Source organism: Podarcis cretensis (genome assembly GCF_951804945.1).
Source record: "Podarcis cretensis genome assembly, chromosome: 15".
NCBI lineage: Eukaryota > Metazoa > Chordata > Lepidosauria > Squamata > Lacertidae > Podarcis > Podarcis cretensis.
Window position 1 is genome coordinate 15,831,673 of NC_137185.1, and position 17,479 is coordinate 15,849,151.

Genomic DNA, 17,479 nt, shown 5'->3' on the forward strand with positions numbered 1-17,479 from the left:
CTCGCACCCTTAACAAAGCACAGTTCCTATGTTTCTTGAACTGGCCCAGTCATAATGGAGCAGAGAATCATAGGATTATAAAGTTGGGAGGGGACTCCAAAGGCCATTTGGTCCATCCCCCCTCCCCGCAGTGAGGAATTCACAGCTAAATGGGTGGTGGTGGTGGAATTTGGTCAAATTTTGCCCCTAATTCCAACCTCTTTGTAGGTCGTGGGGCAGGTGTCTTTCCTGGCGGTGGAACAGGTGTTTTGCCAGGGGGCGGAACAGGCGTCTTGCCAGGGGGCGGCGTTGTGCCAGGTGTTCCTGGAGCAGGTAAGGGACCCCTCAGCTACTCCTCATCCTCAGATCTTGGGGAATTGGCACTGGATAAGATTCCTAGTCCAGTTTTCATAGAATCATAGAATCATAGAGTTGGAAGAGACCACAAGGGCCATCGAGTCCAACCCCCTGCCAAGCAGGAAACACCATCTGAGCACTCCTGACATATGGTTGTCAAGCCTCTGCTTAAAGACCTCCAAAGAAGGAGACTCCACCACACTCCTTGGCAGCAAATTCCACTGTCGAACAGCTCTTACTGTCAGGAAGTTCTTCCTAATGTTTAGGTGGAATCTTCTTTCTTGTAGTTTGGAACCATTGCTCCATGTCCGCTTCTCTGGAGCAGCAGAAAACAACCTTTCTCCCTCCTCTATGTGACATCCTTTTATATATTTGAACATGGCTATCATATCACCCCTTAACCTCCTCTTCTCCAGGCTAAACATGCCCAGCTCCCTTAGCCGTTCCTCATAAGGCATCGTTTCCAGGCCTTTGACCATTTTGGTTGCCCTCCTCTGGACACGTTCCAGTTTGTCAGTGTCCTACTTGAACTGTGGTGCCCAGAACTGTGGTGAGGTCTGACCAGAGCAGAATACAGTGGCACTATTACTTCCCTTGATCTAGATGCTATACTCCTATACTCCTAACAGTTTTGCTGTGCACCAGAAGAGATCCCTGGGCATTGGGGCTCTGACACAGATTGCTTCTCCTTATCTCACAGGAATCCCCCAAACTGGACTGCAACCAGGGGCCAAGCCACCTAAATATGGTATGTATGAGTCCCTGTCAGCGAAATGGGCAAGATGTAAGTACTATCATAATCATAATGATAGTACTGGAAGTTCTGCCTATCCACTCACCTGCCCACACCTCACCCAGAAAACAAAAACAAAACACCCAAAAAACAAAAACAAAACAGTCACAGGAGATCGAGCTATCTGTTGATAAAAGGAAGCCCATCTTCACACAGCACAGAGTTAAACTGTGGAACTTCCCACCACCAGAAGAGGCAGTGATGGCCACCAAACCAGAGGGCTTTAGAAGAGGATTGGGTCAATTCATGGAGGAGGAGAGGGCTATGAATGGATGCAAGTCACGATGGCCATGCTCCTGGCTCCACAGTTAGAGGCAGCAAAGCTTCCTGATACCAGTCACTGGGAGTCTTTGAGGGGAGCAGGAGAGGGGGCTCATGTGCTCCTGTTTCCCCTAAGAGGCATCTGCTTGGCCACTGTGAGAACAGGATGCTGGACTGGATGGACCTGATCCGGCAGACACTTCTTATGAGTTGAAGAACTGGGAGACATGGAAAGTGTCTGGTCGGCAGTGGGGAGAAATGCCTTTGATAAACCAAGACTCGCTTTTTCTCACCCCAACAGGTGTGCCAGGAGCTGGGCTGGGTGGCTTTGGTGTACCAGGTACGATGCTGCAGACCCAAGGGGAGGGAGGGGAGAAGAAGGGCCTCCACACAAGACAGGGCATTCTTTGGGACCAGATGGACAGCTCCATGGCTCATCCCTTGTCCTGGCTACACATCCGAAATCACTTGGTGGCTGGGCTGTGGGGCTTGGGAGCATTCTAGGCAGTCATAGGCTGAATAACTTCAGTATCCTCCATGTTCCTTTGTTTACTCTATGGGTTCTCCACATATAGCTTATTTCTAATGAACCGTGAGGGTGGGTTTATGACTGAGACACTTTTTCTGGCAGGCTTTGGTGGACGAGGAGGATATGGGGTCCCCGGCGCAGGGGGAGCAGGCCTTGGTGGTGCTGGAGCTGGAGGTGCGTAGAGATTGTTCAGCCAGAGCACTGGGAAGGAAGCCCCCAATGTTGTGCTCTGAATTTGGGGGTGGTGTGAGGGGATTTTGCAAGATGTCTTGGTGGCCTTACCCAACGGTGGCCTCAGTGAGTTGACCCTCTGCTTTGTCGTTGCTACCAGCCAGAGCCTGCAAGGAAGCAGGCAATGGGATCTGTTAACTGTTGTAGTTACACCCTGTTGTAGCTACTCCCTGATTTTAGCAACTATTCGTTGTAGCTACTCATCCTCACCCCTGTCTCCCCCTCCCCTGCTCACCACCCCTGAGCCAGAGTCTGAGTCAGAATTATGATGAAGCAGGAGGATTAAACTCTCATCATGGAGGATAAGATGAATATCAACAGCTACTGCAGGATTACCTCTTTTGGGGCAGCCCATTGGCATTTTGTACTGGTACTTATGACACCTTTCTCAATATAGAAGTACCAGCACCACATTTTTCTTACCACCACCCCCAAATAGTACTGGATATACCACAAATGTTACATCCCCAGTCTGCTTCCTACAGTCCTTTTTCAGGGGCCCTGCCTCCAGCTCCCCTAGCCTGCCCATGCCCTCTGAGGCAGCCCCACTGCTTCCTTGAGGTCAGCAGGCCGCAAGCCTGACTTCCAAGACGAGCTTCTAATTTCCCCTCGCACTCTCTTGCACAGGGCTGACGTACCCAGGAGCCGGTGGCAAACCTCCCAAACCAGGTATGAGCAAAATGGGACCACGTGGTGGAGTTGAGGTAATGGCGGAAAGCGAGTGGCAGAGCTCAGTTTCCCTCAGAACTCCCCAGATTGCTCCAAGGTTCAAGGCAGAGATTGGGGACCTCAAATGCGGCCCCCATACCTCTCTGTCTGGCCCTTAGGATTGGCCCCAAGCCATGCCCCTCCTTGCCCTGCCCTGCACCCTCTTTGAGTGTCGGTGCCTGGCTGGAATGTGTCTTTGGAAGGTCATAAAGCCTCTTTGCTTGCCTGGATAGAGGAAATGTGTGTATAAATATCTGACTTTCAAATGACTGGGAGACAGCCAGGCATAAAATGGCAACCCTCACATCTGTAGCCCCACCCCTTTCTGCCTCTGGCTCCGCCCACCACTGGGAGCGGCCCTCACAAATTTGCTCATGAGGCAACACGGCCCTTGGGCTGAAAAGCCTTCTTATTTATTTCTTATCATTTCATAAAATTAATAAACCACATGATTGTACACACACAACCCTCAAGGCTGTGTACAAAAGAGCTAAAACAATAAATTTATTGATAAGGAAAAATGGCAAGAATGATTTAAGGCACCTGTAAAGTTAAAATAACGACAGACTAAAAATGGATTAAAACTCTTCACCCATGATGTAAAATGGTAGAGCCTCATAAAGGACAAATTTACCCTAATGGAGGTTCCTACCCCCATGGGAAAAAAATAATTTGGGATTGTATGTTTGACCGAAGTCTTGAGATTTCATAGAAGGACCCCCCCCCACCCAAAAAAAGCCTTCAACTCCCCTAAGGATGCAACATTGAATCTGGACACGTACATTTCAGACTTTCGGTGTATTGCGATATTGAACAGGGCGTTGCCAGAGTTGTGTGATACACACCCCAATTTGACCTCCCTCAACAACATCTATTCTGATCAAATGTCTTCTTATTTCTGTCACAGGTTATGGTGCTGGCATTCCACAAGTTGGTGAGTTGATGAATTAAATTCCCTTTATTATATAACGTGTGTGTGTGTGTGTGTGTGTGAGAGAGAGAGAGAGAGAGAGAGAGAAATTAAAAAACAAAGTTCAATAATGCTGTCACTGCGAAACAAATTTAAAACACACACACACCTAATATTACATTATTATGCTTTGTAGCCAAGATCATTAGACATCCAAAATGCTTGCTTGTCAAGAAAAAAGAAAGAAAGGGAAATAAATAAACAAAATAAAAATGACATATGAAGCAGAACAGGAGCAGCTTAGTGAGGCGAGGAACTCACAAAAAACTGTAAAGTACCACGAATAGATTAAAAGGGGAAAATATCTTAATTTACATTGTCATTCAAAAAATGCTAAGTCTAAATGATGTTAAATAGAGCTTTTCAGCAGAAAGAGAAAATAAAATAGAGGACCCCCCCAAAAAAAACTACATCTCTGATGGTTTGATAAAACAATAATGTTGTAACAAGTTATGTAACAGAATTAAAATTTAAAATAACACCAAGACTCAGCAGCTACATTAGTATCAGTAGTCAGACTTCCACTCGTTCTCTAGAACAGGTAAGAAATAAGGTTAACTCCTTTTTATTTTAAGCATCTTTATCGGGGGTCACCAACCTTCTTATATATTTATGTATTTATATGATTATTTAATGCATTTATATGCCACTCCTTTCTCCAAGGAGCTCAAGGTTGCTTACAAGCAATAATTAAAAACAGATCTCAGAACCCATTTAGAACGGGCAATTAAAATCCAGTTTGCCCTGCCAGCAACCCAGTTGGCCAGCATCGCCTGCCTCTCCGTTTCCAAAGCTCTGTCGAAGCAGGAAGGCCTTAACCTGCTGGCGGAAGGATAACAAGGAGGATCCTGGGTGGGGATCCCACAATCTGGGAGCAGCCACAGAAAAGGCCCTGTCTCTTCAGTGCCTCTGATGTTGATGGGACTGAGAGAAGATGCTCACCCAAGGATCTGAGCACCCAGGCTCAGAGCACCCTATCTTTCTGGTAGCCTGACCCCAAGCTGTATAGGAATGTGTGAACTGATTCCACCCAACTGATGAAAGGGGACAGATGGGTGGGAGAAGAAGAGGAGGAGGAAGAGGAGGAGGAGGAGGTGTGGAAACCTGCAAGGGGTTGGACTAAACCCTTGGGGTCCCTTCCAACTCTATAATTCTATGAACCAGGCTTGTGGAATTCCTGCAATATTGAAGCTTTTCTGACTCTCTCTCTCCCACCCATTTTTTCTCCATTGTAGCGGGCGGAGCTGGCTATGGTTATGGTTTGTCTCCTATTTACCCAGGTATGTTAATAGGGGGCGGGGGGTGAGTTCAGTTCCTGAAAAACCCGGGTGCAGGGACACCCACAAAGGAGCTGAAACAGACCAGGGGAGCAGTCAATTTGGGGGCAAGCCAGGTGGTCTTCAGTGGGGTCATCTCCCTCATAAGGTATGCCTTACACCCTGTCACTGGTACCAGTTCATAAGAACTTAAGAATCTAAGAGCCTGTTGGATCAGGCCAATGGCCCATCTAGTTCAGCATCCTGTCTCCACAGTAGCCAACCTGACACCTGCGGGAAACCAGCAAGCGTAAGATGCCTTGCTCCCACAGGAGGTAGTGATGGCCGCCAACTTGGATGGCTTTGAAAGATGCTTGGTCCATTCATGGAGGGGGGAACTAACAATGGCTACTAGCCATGATGACTTTGTTCTGGATATCAATCGCTGGAGACAACAGGAGAGGGGAGGGCTCTTGTGTTCGAATTTTGCTGTCACGGACTCACTGGATGCAGAGGAGTGGTGCGAGGTGCCAGCGGGGGAACCCCCAAGGGAAGACGTCTCAGAGCCAGGGGATTGGTGGTGGGTCAGAGGGAGAAGAGGGAGCAGACGAGGAGGAGGAGGTGTCAGGGCTGAGGAGTTAACAGGGTTTAGTGAGCAGGAAGAGGCTGTGGCAGAGAGCAGTCCAGAGGCAGAGGCAGAAGCGGAGGCTGGAGAGGAGGAGGGCCAAGAGGCAGAGCGGAGGCAGGCTGCTGGAGAAGCCAGGGAGTCTCCCCCTCCTGCTGTGACCAGCTCCCCTCCCCACTGGTTCCCCAGAACCAGAAGAGGTATGAAGAGGGCGGAGGAAATACGGGGAAGACGACAAAGCCTCAGATCACTTGGAAAGAACTTAGGCAGCTGTGGGAAGGCGGGGACCTTCAGTCCCCACAACTGCCTCCTTGGGGCAAGCTCTATTAGGAACAGCTGCTGTGCTCACTAGGCCAGAGCTGTTCAATTCCTTTGAATAAAGAGTTAACTTCACGGACACCTTGTGAGTTATTGCTGACTTGTTCCCTACTCCTGCCTTGACACCTCCTTGGGGGTTTCTCATATCAGGCATCTGGCTGGCCACTGTGAGAAGGAGGTGCTGGACCAGATGGGCCTCCTTTGGCCTGATCCAGCTACAGGGCTCTTTGTATGTTCTTATGCTCAGAGATAGGAGTCCCATAGTAATGATCTGAATACAAGGAAATATAGCAAGATGCTTGGGTGTTTCCATAGAATCCTGGAACGGTACAGTCATCTAGTCAAGTCCCCTGCAATGCATCAGTTTCCCCGCTTCTCTTTCGCTGAGGCCCACTGTGACCTTTGGCATGCACCCTTCACCCAAACACACACACGTAGTTCAGAATGTGGGGTGGGAGGGGGCTGCTGGCTGCTCTGTGTGGCTAACCAGCTTTCCTGCCTGGTTTGGGTTTGCAGGTGGAGTCCCTGGCCAGCTGGGCTATGGTGGTAAGTGCATTGCTTTCTGCTGGCTGGGGGGGGGGGAGGGTCAAGGGTGAATCCAGCAGATCTTGAGTGATCTCACCCCCATGTTTCTCCCTTGCTTCTCCACAGGCAAACCTCCCAAGCCGTACGGCTACAGAGGTAAGTCGCACCCCAACCCAGAAGCAGTCCATTTTCAAACTGTTTCTGTCTTGTTCCAAGAGCCTCCAGGTTCAAAGGCATTCTACCTCTGAGTGCCAGGCTCTTGCAACGGGGGTGGGGTGGGGAGAGCTTCTTCCCACCAGGCCTCGCCTGTACAGGGAGGGTCTCATAGGCCTCCTCTGGTGGGCCGCTAATTGGAACAGGAGGTCGAAGGGCAAATTCTCTTGGTCTGGCTATTTTTTCAAAGGGGCAGGCGGGCCAGGAGAAAGGCCACCAATCACATTATGTTTGCGGACTTAAATGATAACAGCAAGTACCAACAGGTTCACTTGCCTGAATTCCGCCCCAAGTTGAGAATCAGCACACAAATGGACACAATTTGGGGTACTGTTTTCCAGTCCATCGGAATCTTCCACCATCCCTATCTGTGAGCCACCCATGAAAAATGCCCCCCGGACACACAGTGTCCTCCTCCTCCTATTGTTGTTGTATTTTATTTTAATGTGTTTATCATGCCTTTCTCCGAAGGTGGGATTCAGGGTGGCTTGCAACATTATTATTTTTTTAAAAAAATATAAATTACAAGGTAATAAAAGCAAAGTAGTTTTAGAACCAGCAACTGAAATACAGTTTGCCCTGACAGCAGTCCAGAGGATGGTTAAATAAGGACACCACTGGTAGCAAAGGAGCTAGTCCATATGAACCCATCCACCAGTTCTGGTGTGCTCCAGGTGCCTCAAGGCCAGCCCACCCATGAGGCAGGGTGAAATGGAAGCCCTCGAGGCATCACCCCCACAGACATCCTTTAATGCCATCATCCCAGTCCTGTGGAACTCTCCGCCACTGGAGTTTCAGAAGCACTGAACGCTTTTCAGTTCTGCCAAACCTAGTCAGGCAATTCAGAACACATCCTCCCACAATGTCTGTTTTAAAGTTTTTGAATGGTTCTATGGTTTCATTGTTGTAAACTGCTTTGACATATATATTTTTCTGATGTTGCATTATACTGGTAATATTATTATTACTATTTTTACAAATAAGTAATACAAATCGTTCAAAGGCAGCTGGGATGTAAGTAAGGCATGTGTCACCGCTGATGATCTTCCTCTTCTCCTCTCCCCACACTTTGCAGGCCGCAAGAGGAAGTAGCCCTGACAGACTGCCTACCATTCACCTCATGAACTTTGGTGCTACTGCCTGGTCTCGAATGTACCCCCTCACCCCGAGAAAAGCAGATTCCACCACCACCGCCATCGTCACCGCCGCCCTGTGCCTTTTTTGCCCCACAGACCCCAAACAGCCCTCCTCACTCTCTCACTGGTGCTACACCCAGCCGTCCACTTCCTGGGCGGTGGGGGGGCCTCTTTGGTGCTGCGGCCGAGGAGGGCCGCTTTTGGAGGAGGGGGGGAAGATGCCCGAGCACTTTAGCCCACTCCTGAGCCCTGTGCGGGGGGGTCAGTAGTCACACTGGCCAGTTGGCCCCACTCCCTTTCCCAGTCTCCGCCCCCCCTCTCTCTCCAGGCTCCAGTTTTTCTGGGGGGAGAATGCCACTGGGTTGCCATGGGAGCCCCTCCCCTGGCACACTGCCTGTGTATCGGCAGGGGAGGGGGAGCAGGCCGGGCTGGGGGGTCGGTGCCAACAGGATTAACCTTAATCCTCCAGCTGCTGCCTGTCAGGGCCGCAGCGGATTAGCACAGCCCAGGCCACATCCGGCCTTTCAAGCAAGAGAGCCAGAGGCCACGCCGTACAGGTCCGAGCAAAGAGGCCATCCTGGGGGTCCCCTGCCCCTCCCCACGGGACCATGGCCGACCTACTCCACGACTCTTCATGTTTAATCACTTCGATGTAACTGGGATGGGACACTTTTTATAAAGAGGAACAGTAAACCGCTTTCCGGGAAAAAAAGAATTAAATAAAACCTGACTAATAAATAACTTTTTAAAGGAACATTTCTTGTGCTTTTTCCTCCTGGAGACGTACAGTCTGCAACCTAGTTTCCCTTGAGCAACCCGAGTAAACACAAGCTGAGTGTCTCTGAGCCTGTGCAGAAGGGCAAAGTGAGTGCATCTTGGCAGGTGTGACTGTTTATTATTAGAAGCATAGAACCTAAGAGTCATCTGGTTCAACTCTTTGCAATGCACCATGGCTAAAGATGCCTGACAGGTGGCCGTTCAGCCTCTGTGGGTAAACCTCCAATGACGGAAATTCTACCACCTTCCAAAAGAGCCCGTTCTACTGTCTAATAGCTCTTAACACCAAACTGTTACTGTTTTTCTAGAAAAAGAGGTACTCAAACTCGCCATGAATGCCACCCTTGTTCTCTTATATTGGCAATGGTGTTCACCTGAGAGGTGCCAGAACTAGGCGGTATATTGTGCAAAACCAGTTTGAAGTCCATATCATGATATTGGTTTCATCATTTTTGACCTGGCAATATATCATGAATCATGATGCATGCATGTGTATGTGGTGATATATCACAATTTTGAAAACCAGATATCACCCAGCCCTATCCAAAATCAAGTTCCAGTGAGTTCTGGCCAAAAAAGGGGGCACTGGTTCTTCCTACTGTTTAGTCAAAATCTCCTTTCTGGTAATTTGAATCCATTGGTTCCAGTCCTCCCCTCCAGAGCAGCAGCAAACCAGCTCGTTCCGTCTTCCATGTGGCAGCTCTTTAGATCTTTGAAGATAGTTCTCATAAAGGTAAAGGGATCCCTGACCATTAGGTCCAGTCGTGGCCGACTCTGGGGTTGCGGCGCTCATCTCGCTTTATTGGCCGAGGGAGCCAGCATACAGCTTCCGGGTCATGTGGCCAGCATGACTAAGCCACTTCTGGCGAACCAGAGCAGCGCACGGAAATGCTATTTACTTTCCCGCCGGAGTGGTGCCTATTTATCTACTTGCACTTTGACGTGCTTTCGAACTGCTAGGTTGGCAGGAGCAAGGACTGAGCAACGGGAGCTCACCTTCTGATCGGCAAGTCCTAGGCTCTGGTTTAACCCACGGCGCCATCCGCATCCCTACCATCCCTCAATTTTGATAGATAGTAGTGGGTGGGATGCACACTTGGAAATAGCCCCCTCTGGAACCTATAGCTTAGGGGGAGGAGTTGGGCTGTAGGGCTCATTAAAGATCCAGAGGTGAGCTTGCTAGAGTGGAGCAAAGCACTTTGCAACCAGCAGTTCAGCTCCTTTGAAGCCTGACAAGGAGCTGAGCTGTTTCACTGGGAGTCATGCAACTTTTATTGCAGAATGCCCAGCAATGGGGCAACTTCTGTAAGCAATGACACTACTGAGAAAATGATGGTGTTGGTTTGGTCTTTATAAATACATTTTATTGAATTTCACACCTCTCAAACAATAAAAAACACTACAGGGGAAAAAACAAGACAGTAGAAATTGGAGAAACTGTAAATGAAGAATTAATTATCCTGGAAAATATTACAGAGGAACTGTTTTGGATTGTCATTATACTAGGACCATTATATTTAAATGTAATATTTTTCTTTCCCTAGTCATAAAACCCACATGTGAATAAATGCATCTGGTGGAGATGAACTATGTTACTCCATGTTTGCAAATAGAATAAAATCATAAAATCGTACCTTACTGCCAAAAACGAATCTGCAGGGACCCTGCAGCACCTGTGTGAATTTCACAAGGAAATATCAGTGTTTGTGGTGTGAGTGAACCAAAAATAGGCAGGAATTCAACACTGAGGAGGGAAGAGAGCATCGGGAATCATTGGGGAACGGAACTGAAATTTCTATGGACCATGTCATAATGCCATACCAATCTATGCTGCGGTCGCATTTTGAACATTGTGTGAAATTCTGGCCACCCCACCTAAAAATGGATATTGCAGAATTGGAAAAGGTTTAGAAAGCAACAAGCAAAATGATCAAGGGGGTTGAAGGAGAAAGCTTGTGGCATTTGAGGCTTTTTAGTTAAGAGAAAAGTCAAGTAAGAGGCGATGTGATAGAGGTTATAAAATTATGCATGGCATAGGGAAAGTGGATGGGGAAAAATTTTTCTTTCTCTCTCTCTCATAGCACTAGAAGTCATGGACATCCAATGAGGCTGGATATTGGGAGATTCGGGGCAGGCGTAAGGAAGTCCTTCTTCATGCAAATTGTTCCCACAGCAGGTAGTGATGGCCACCAGCCTGGATGGCTTTAACAGAGGATGGGGCAATTTCATGGAGGATAAGAAGACTATTGATGGCTTCTGGCCATGATAGATATGCTCTGCCTCTGCAGTTGGACGTAGCAATGCTTCTGAATACCAGTTATTAAAACCAGAGGAGAGGAGAGGAGAGGGATCCTGTGCTTTGGTCCTGCTTGTGAGTTTCCCAGTGAAGCACCTGGGGTGGTCACTTTGAGAAGAGGATGCTGGACTAGAAGGGCTGTTGGCCTAACCAGCAGACTCCTCTTATGTTCTTAATGGAAGCTAGCCAGCGCTTCTGGTGGAAAATAACAACAACAACAACAACAACAACAACAACAACACAACACATCAACAGAATCTCAATATAGCCATATGCACAATTGTCCCAAGACTCCTTTTTGCCAAGTATTGGCAAAGTTTTTCTGTACACTGACAATGTGTGCAGGGGGAGAAAGGAGACACATACACAAATAAGCTGAAGAAATTGGAGGCTGTTACTGCTTGCTGCTCTGTACAAATTGAGAAAGGCAGAAATACAACAACAGAACAAGAGGAGATCCCGAATGCACTCTAAGAAGAGCCCTGCGGATGGATCAGGCCATCTAGACCGGCATCCTGTTCTCACAGTTGGTGACCCAGTGGCCATTGTGGGAAACCCACAAGCAGGATTCATGCACAAGAGCACTCTGGCCCCGCCGGGCTTCCAGCAGCTGGTATTCAGAAGCATGGTTGCCTCTGACTGTGGAGGCAGAGCATAGCCATTGTGGCTACTAGCCATCGATAGCCTTTTCCTCCATAAATGGCTGCGCATTAGCAACCAGAAAATAGACAGCAGATAAGAACCTAAGAGGTTGCTGGATCAGGCCAATGACCCATCAAGCCCAGTTTCCTTTTCATATAATTGCTGAGCTGGAAGGGACCCCTACGGTTATCCAAGTCCATCCCTCTGCAATGCTGGAAGCTCAACACGTAGTTCCCCATCCAATTTGAAACCAGACCAGACCCTGCTTAGCTTTGCAAATGTGCCAGCAGTTTTAGAGGCCAACCGATGTCCCAAGGGAAAGCCCACAAGCAGGATTCAAGTAGAAAAGGACTCCCCCTCATGCCACCATGGCATCCGGCAACCGGTGTTGAGAAGTCTTGCTTCCTCCCACTGGCTAGAGGGACTGGTGGTCTGAAAGCAGTTCTTGGTTGGTAACCATGAGGACTGGAGTCTTAACTCAGTGGTAGGACAGCATCTGTCCCAGGTTCAATCCCAGGTGGCATCTCCAGGTAAAATGCAGGAAGAGACTCCCACTTTGGAGAGAGCTGCTGCTGGTCAGTGTCCACCATACTGGGCTGGACTGCTGGTCTGACACAGGACAAGGCAGCTTCCTACTGTTATGAGTTTATGAGTTTCAGACACACACACACCCTGTTACAAGTTTCTGGATGCCAGACACTGAACTTCTGGATTCAGTAAATGACAGCAGCCACGAAATTAAAGGACGCCTGCTTCTTGGGAGAAAAGCAATGACAAATCTAGACAGCATCTGAAAAAGCAGAGACATCACCTTGCCAACAAAGGTCCGTATAGTTAAAGCTATGGTTCTCCCAGTAGTGATGTATGGAAGACCCTGATGTTGGGAAAGATGGAGGGCACAAGGAGACGGGGACGACAGAGGATGAGATGGTTGGATAGTGTTCTCGAAGCTACCAGCATGAGTTCGACTGCGGGAGGCAGTGGAAGGCAGGAGTGCCTGGCGTGCTCTGGTCCATGGGGTCATGAAGAGTCGGACATGACTAAATGATTAAACAACAATACAACAAAAAATATAAACTAAGCCAGTTTCCTGACCAGGAAATCACCTGGGATGATGGAGAACAAAAGCCATTAGGGAAACCAAATACAAAAGGCCTCAGCTCAGAGTTAGTTGGGAGGACAAAGAATTCGAAGTAGAGTTTTAGAGTTGACCATGACCTGACCTAAGTTGCAGGATAGAAAAAGTGACTGGCTGGAAAAGGCAGAGAGTCAGAGCACAATGGCTGATGTCTGTTTGAATCCAGAGAAGCAAGAGCTTTTTGGGGTGTTAATGCTGGGAACTGCTGCATCGTAGGCTCAGGTTGCATATATGTGTAAATAAACTATGTATCATGAAAATACCTGAGTCCCCACTATGCCTCATTTTTAAAAGGAAACATGTAGGGGTGAATTTTCGTATTTCAAATTTTTAGTGGCGCCCTCTGCGAGGCCAAAATCTGATGTCCCCTGCCTCTTGCCTTCCGTTCTGTGCGCTATGTCACAGTTGTGGTGCCATGTGGTGTCCCCTCGGCTCGGCGCCCAGTGCAGGCAAACCAGCCATGCTGCCCTAAATCTGGCTATGGAAACATGGCCCCTTGGTAAACGTGCCTGGAACCCAATGGCGCCTCACACAGCTCCGAGATTGGGGTGGCACACAACAATACGTTTTCCTCTTCCCTGCACTGTTGTTGTTGTTGTTGTTGTTTAGTCGTTTAGTCGTGTCCGACTCTTCGTGACCCCATGGACCAGAGCACGCCAGGCACTCCTATCTTCCACTGCCTCCCACAGTTTGGTCAGACTCATGCTGGTAACCTCGAAAACACTATCCAACCATCTCGTCCTCTGTCGCCCCCTTCTCCTTGTGCCCTCCATCTTTCCCAACATCAGGGTCTTCTCCAGGGAGTCTTCTCTTCTCATGAGGTGGCCAAAGTACTGGAGCCTCAGCTTCAGGATTTGTCCTTCCAGTGAGCACTCAGGGCTGATTTCCTTCAGAATGGAGAGGTTTGATTCTTCTTGCAGTCCATGGGACTCTCAAGAGTCTCCTCCAGCACCATAATTCAAAAGCATCAATTCTTCGGCGATCAGCCTTCTTTATGGTCCAGCTCTCACTTCCATACATCACTACTGGGAAAACCATAGCTTTTACTATATGGACCCTTGTTGGCACTACCCCCTCGCTTTTTGACTGCAGTTGCCCCTGGGCGCTCTGCACATACTCAGGGGCCCCTTCTCCATCCCCTCCTGAAACCCTGGAGAGCGCGCGTGGACTATCACAGCTTAGCTGTGGTCTGACACAAGATCATACATTTCTCTTCACACACACCCCCGTCGGTTTTATCTGCCGTTGCCCCCGGACCCTCTGCGCGCGCTCAGGGCTTCCCTCACCATCCCCTCCCTTTCCGTCAGCTTCGCTTCCCAGGGAGCGCGCGGCGGCGGGGTGTGTGCGTGCGCGCGTGTGTCCGGTTCTGGCTGGCTGGCTGCATCCCTGCCGGGACTCCGCTTCTTCTAGCCCCCCGCCCCGTCCAAGCGAGAGGGGAGGCGCCTGGCCTTGCATCGCCTTGCAGCGCACGTTGCATTATAGCTGGAGACGGGCGGAGTAAGGGGGGTCCCTCTGGCTGGCTGGCTGGCTGGCTGGCTGGCTCCTCTTTGGACCCGCCTCCCTCCTCCTCCTCACCCCCCGCCCCATTTTCCCAGGGCTGCCGCGCAGTCGGCCCGGGCGAGTCCGCAGCCGGCGCAACCAAGCAGCCAGCCTTGCCCGCCCTGCCCCCTTCGCCGCCCGGCAAGCGCAGGGAGGAGACGCCGACGCCGACGCTGCTGCCGCCCGAGCCGGGGGGGTCTGGCGCGGCGTCCGCATGAGGCTGATGCTCCTGTGCTGCACCTGGAGAGACGAGCCCATGGGAGAGGACGAAGGTGGGTCCTGGAAGAGAGCCCTCCCCGCCCCCACTGCACGTCGCCCCTCGCCCGGCCTCTGGCCTGACTCCTGGGGCGCGGTGGTGACGGAGTGGGGTGGCGTGCAGGGCTCCTCCGCCCCCTCCCCTGCTTGACCTTGAGCCCCACAGGAGGTGGGAGAAAGCGAGAGAAACGTCCGGGCCGCCCCCTTGCTGCATTGCACGCGTGGCAGGCATTCACACGTGCAAGAGGCCGGCAGGGGTGGGGGCGAAAGGAGAGATCTACTTCACGCGCGTGCGCTAGTGGGGCTTGTGGAGTGGTCCTCGGAAGGTTGGGAGAGGCCCCCAAGGCCTACTTAGCCCCTTCACTCGCCTTAACGGGCGTGCGCAGACTAAGTGGGAGCGCGTCTCTGAGCACGTGCAGAGCGCGTTTCCTCTCCCCCCACCTCCAGCCCGTTATCTCTGCGCTTTCAACTCACCCCAGGAGGCGGGGGCGGGGAGGTTAATCCGGTGCCCGTCCGGTGGGTGCTGTCCAGGGTGCTGTTTCTCCCGACCTCCTGCCGCAGGCAAGGGAGTCTCGTCTGACCGGAATGCAAGAAAGTGGGGTTTGGATAAAAGACTTCGGGGTTGATTCTAGGATCCATGCTTTCCCACTTCCTTTCGCAAATATTTTCGCTACTTTACTGAAAGTTGAGGATTCATAGAGCCTTTCCTGAGTGTGTGAATTCTCCTTTTGCAAACGGGTGGAACAGGATAGGGTGAATAAAATGCTCATTCACAGCAGGAAGAAGGGTGTCCCCCTCGCCCCACAAATCCTATCATCTTTCTGATCCTCATAACCCCAATGGCATCTGGGTCCAGAAGAGGGTGGGCATGCTGTGGTTACAAAGAAAAAAGAAAGCACTCTCTGTGCATGCTCCAAGACACCCTTGCTCCCCTGTAATTGTTACAGCATGGAGGCCTGCTACTGAAAACAGGTTCAGAGTCTGGGTGCAAGGAAAAAATTATCCCCCCCCCATTCTGTTCCCCATTTCTAGGGATGCCTCCCTGGTTTCCCTGCCACTCCTCTCCACACACACACCCGCAATCTATAGGAGTGAAGTAGGGGACAGTCCTGCTGTTATATAAACAGGAGATTGATCTGTGGCCACCAGCCATGGGAAAGGAGGTCATAGGGCTAGCCTCAGCTAGGGGCCTCTGGGCATTTGTGAGCAGCTGGGTGCAGGAGAATTGACATTACCCCCCCCATGCCCCCTCTCAAGAGTTAACAGGGATGAGGCTCCTGGCAGAGCCATGCTTCAGGTTCGGATTACAGAAGTTATTCTGCGTGTTCTCAGAGGCACCCTTGTTCATTCAGTGTGAGTGCTGCATTTCTTTGAGCACTGCTTCAAACAAATCTATTCGGGGGGGGGCACAGGAGGATGAGGTGCATTCTGGGGGAGAGAGAGAAATCACCCACAGCCCCTCTGGAGTTTCGGGGTGCCTCTGCACTATACATTTAAATCAGCGTCATGCAACTTTAAATAGTCATGCCTTTCCCCCAAAAAAATCCTGGGAAGTGTAGTTTGTTATGGGTGCTGAGGGTTTTCAGGGGACCCCTTATTCCCCTCCCCAAACTGCAAATCCCAGAGTGGTTTGACAGTCAATCCCTGTTCCCAGGGAACTCTGGAAATTGTAGTTCCGGTGGGGGCTAATAGGGGTATTTCCAAAAGCAACTCAACATCCTTAGCAAACTATGGTTGCCAAGATTCTTCAGGAGAAGCCATGCCTGTTTAAAGTGGTCTTCGACTGCTTTAAATATGTGGTATGCATTGACTCCCTCCTTCCTCTCTGAGGCCACACCACACATCCAACATGCATTGAAAGCCTGTTTGGCTTCCCAGGATCCGTAGTTTGTTAAGGGCTCTGGGAACTGTAGCTCCTCAAGGCCAAAACTGCCGTCCCCAGAATTCTTTCGGGGAAAGCCATGCCAGTTTGAAGTGGTACTATACCACTTTAAAAGTGTTGTGCAGACAAGGGCCCTGTTTGTAGGCCTACATCTGGTTTTGGGCAAAAACTGAAATCCTGCAGTGAGAGCCCAGGCTGTGCTGATGACCCCCCTCCACTCAACCTGCCCCCACCTCTGTTTTCCTCTCCAGGAAGCGATCTGCCGATATGCGCCAGCTGCAGCCACAGTATCTACGATGGCCAGTATCTGCAGGCCCTCAACGCGGACTGGCACACCGACTGCTTCAGGTAGGACCGCTCTGGTAGGGCGGCTGTCACCAGTAGGGTGCGAAGGGGGAGCCTTCATCCTCCCAGCTGCTTTTCTGAACTGCCATCTCCCATCAGGCCCTGCCAGGAGGGTCAAAGGTCAAGGACAATGGGAGTTGTAGTCCTGCAAGCTAAGGGAAAGGACTATAGCTCAGGGATGGAACACTTGCTTTGAGTGCAGAAGGTCCCAGGTTCAATCCCCAATGGTGAGAGATTCTCCTGTCTGAAATCCTCGAGATCTGCTGCCAGTCAGTGTAGACAGTACTGGTCTAAATGGGCCAATGGTCTGACTTCCTGTGTTCCGATCTGGAGAACCACAGTTTCAGAAAGCAGTGAGGCGGTTAGTAGAGCAAGGAAAAGTTTCAAGATCTGGGGCTTTTTCCTTTAGAAAGTGGTAGTGTTGGATTAGGACCTGAGAGAGGCCAGGGTTCAAATCCCCACTAGGTCATGAAGCTCCCCACTAGGTCATGACTTTGGATCTGCCGCTGCCTCTTGGCTTAGCCTACCTCACAGGGTTGTTGTAGGCAGGAGAACCTGGGAGGAAAAAAGGTGGGCTATAAATGCAATAAACAAATAAATAGCTTGACTTTCCATGGTGTGCAAACTAGGCCAGAGCTACATCTTAAGAGAGGCAGTGTTGCAAAGTGGTTACATTATCAGACTAGGACATGGGAGACCCGGGT

General features: G+C 50.2%; 2 protein-coding genes across 5 annotated transcripts in view; both read left to right on the forward strand.

Moving 5' to 3' along the window:
• Nucleotides 1-8,655, forward strand: part of ELN (elastin) — a 64,737-nt gene extending 56,082 nt beyond the window's left edge. For all 4 annotated transcript variants that reach the window (XM_079954524.1, XM_079954523.1, XM_079954522.1 and 1 more), the window contains exons 26-35: nt 208-312; nt 1,037-1,084; nt 1,692-1,730; nt 2,022-2,093; nt 2,778-2,819; nt 3,766-3,792; nt 5,064-5,108; nt 6,544-6,573; nt 6,679-6,708; nt 7,841-8,655. In XM_079954524.1, coding sequence (XP_079810650.1) covers nt 208-312; nt 1,037-1,084; nt 1,692-1,730; nt 2,022-2,093; nt 2,778-2,819; nt 3,766-3,792; nt 5,064-5,108; nt 6,544-6,573; nt 6,679-6,708; nt 7,841-7,857 — 455 coding nt within the window. In that variant the 3' untranslated portion in view covers nt 7,858-8,655. The remainder of the gene's footprint in view (nt 1-207; nt 313-1,036; nt 1,085-1,691; nt 1,731-2,021; nt 2,094-2,777; nt 2,820-3,765; nt 3,793-5,063; nt 5,109-6,543; nt 6,574-6,678; nt 6,709-7,840) is intronic.
• Nucleotides 8,656-14,117: 5,462 nt separating this feature from the next.
• LIMK1 (LIM domain kinase 1) overlaps nt 14,118-17,479 on the forward strand; it is a 35,069-nt gene continuing 31,707 nt past the window's right edge. Inside the window, exons 1-2 of the mRNA XM_079954538.1 lie at nt 14,118-14,565; nt 16,682-16,778. Of these exons, the coding sequence (XP_079810664.1) occupies nt 14,508-14,565; nt 16,682-16,778 (155 nt within the window). The 5' untranslated portion in view covers nt 14,118-14,507. The remainder of the gene's footprint in view (nt 14,566-16,681; nt 16,779-17,479) is intronic.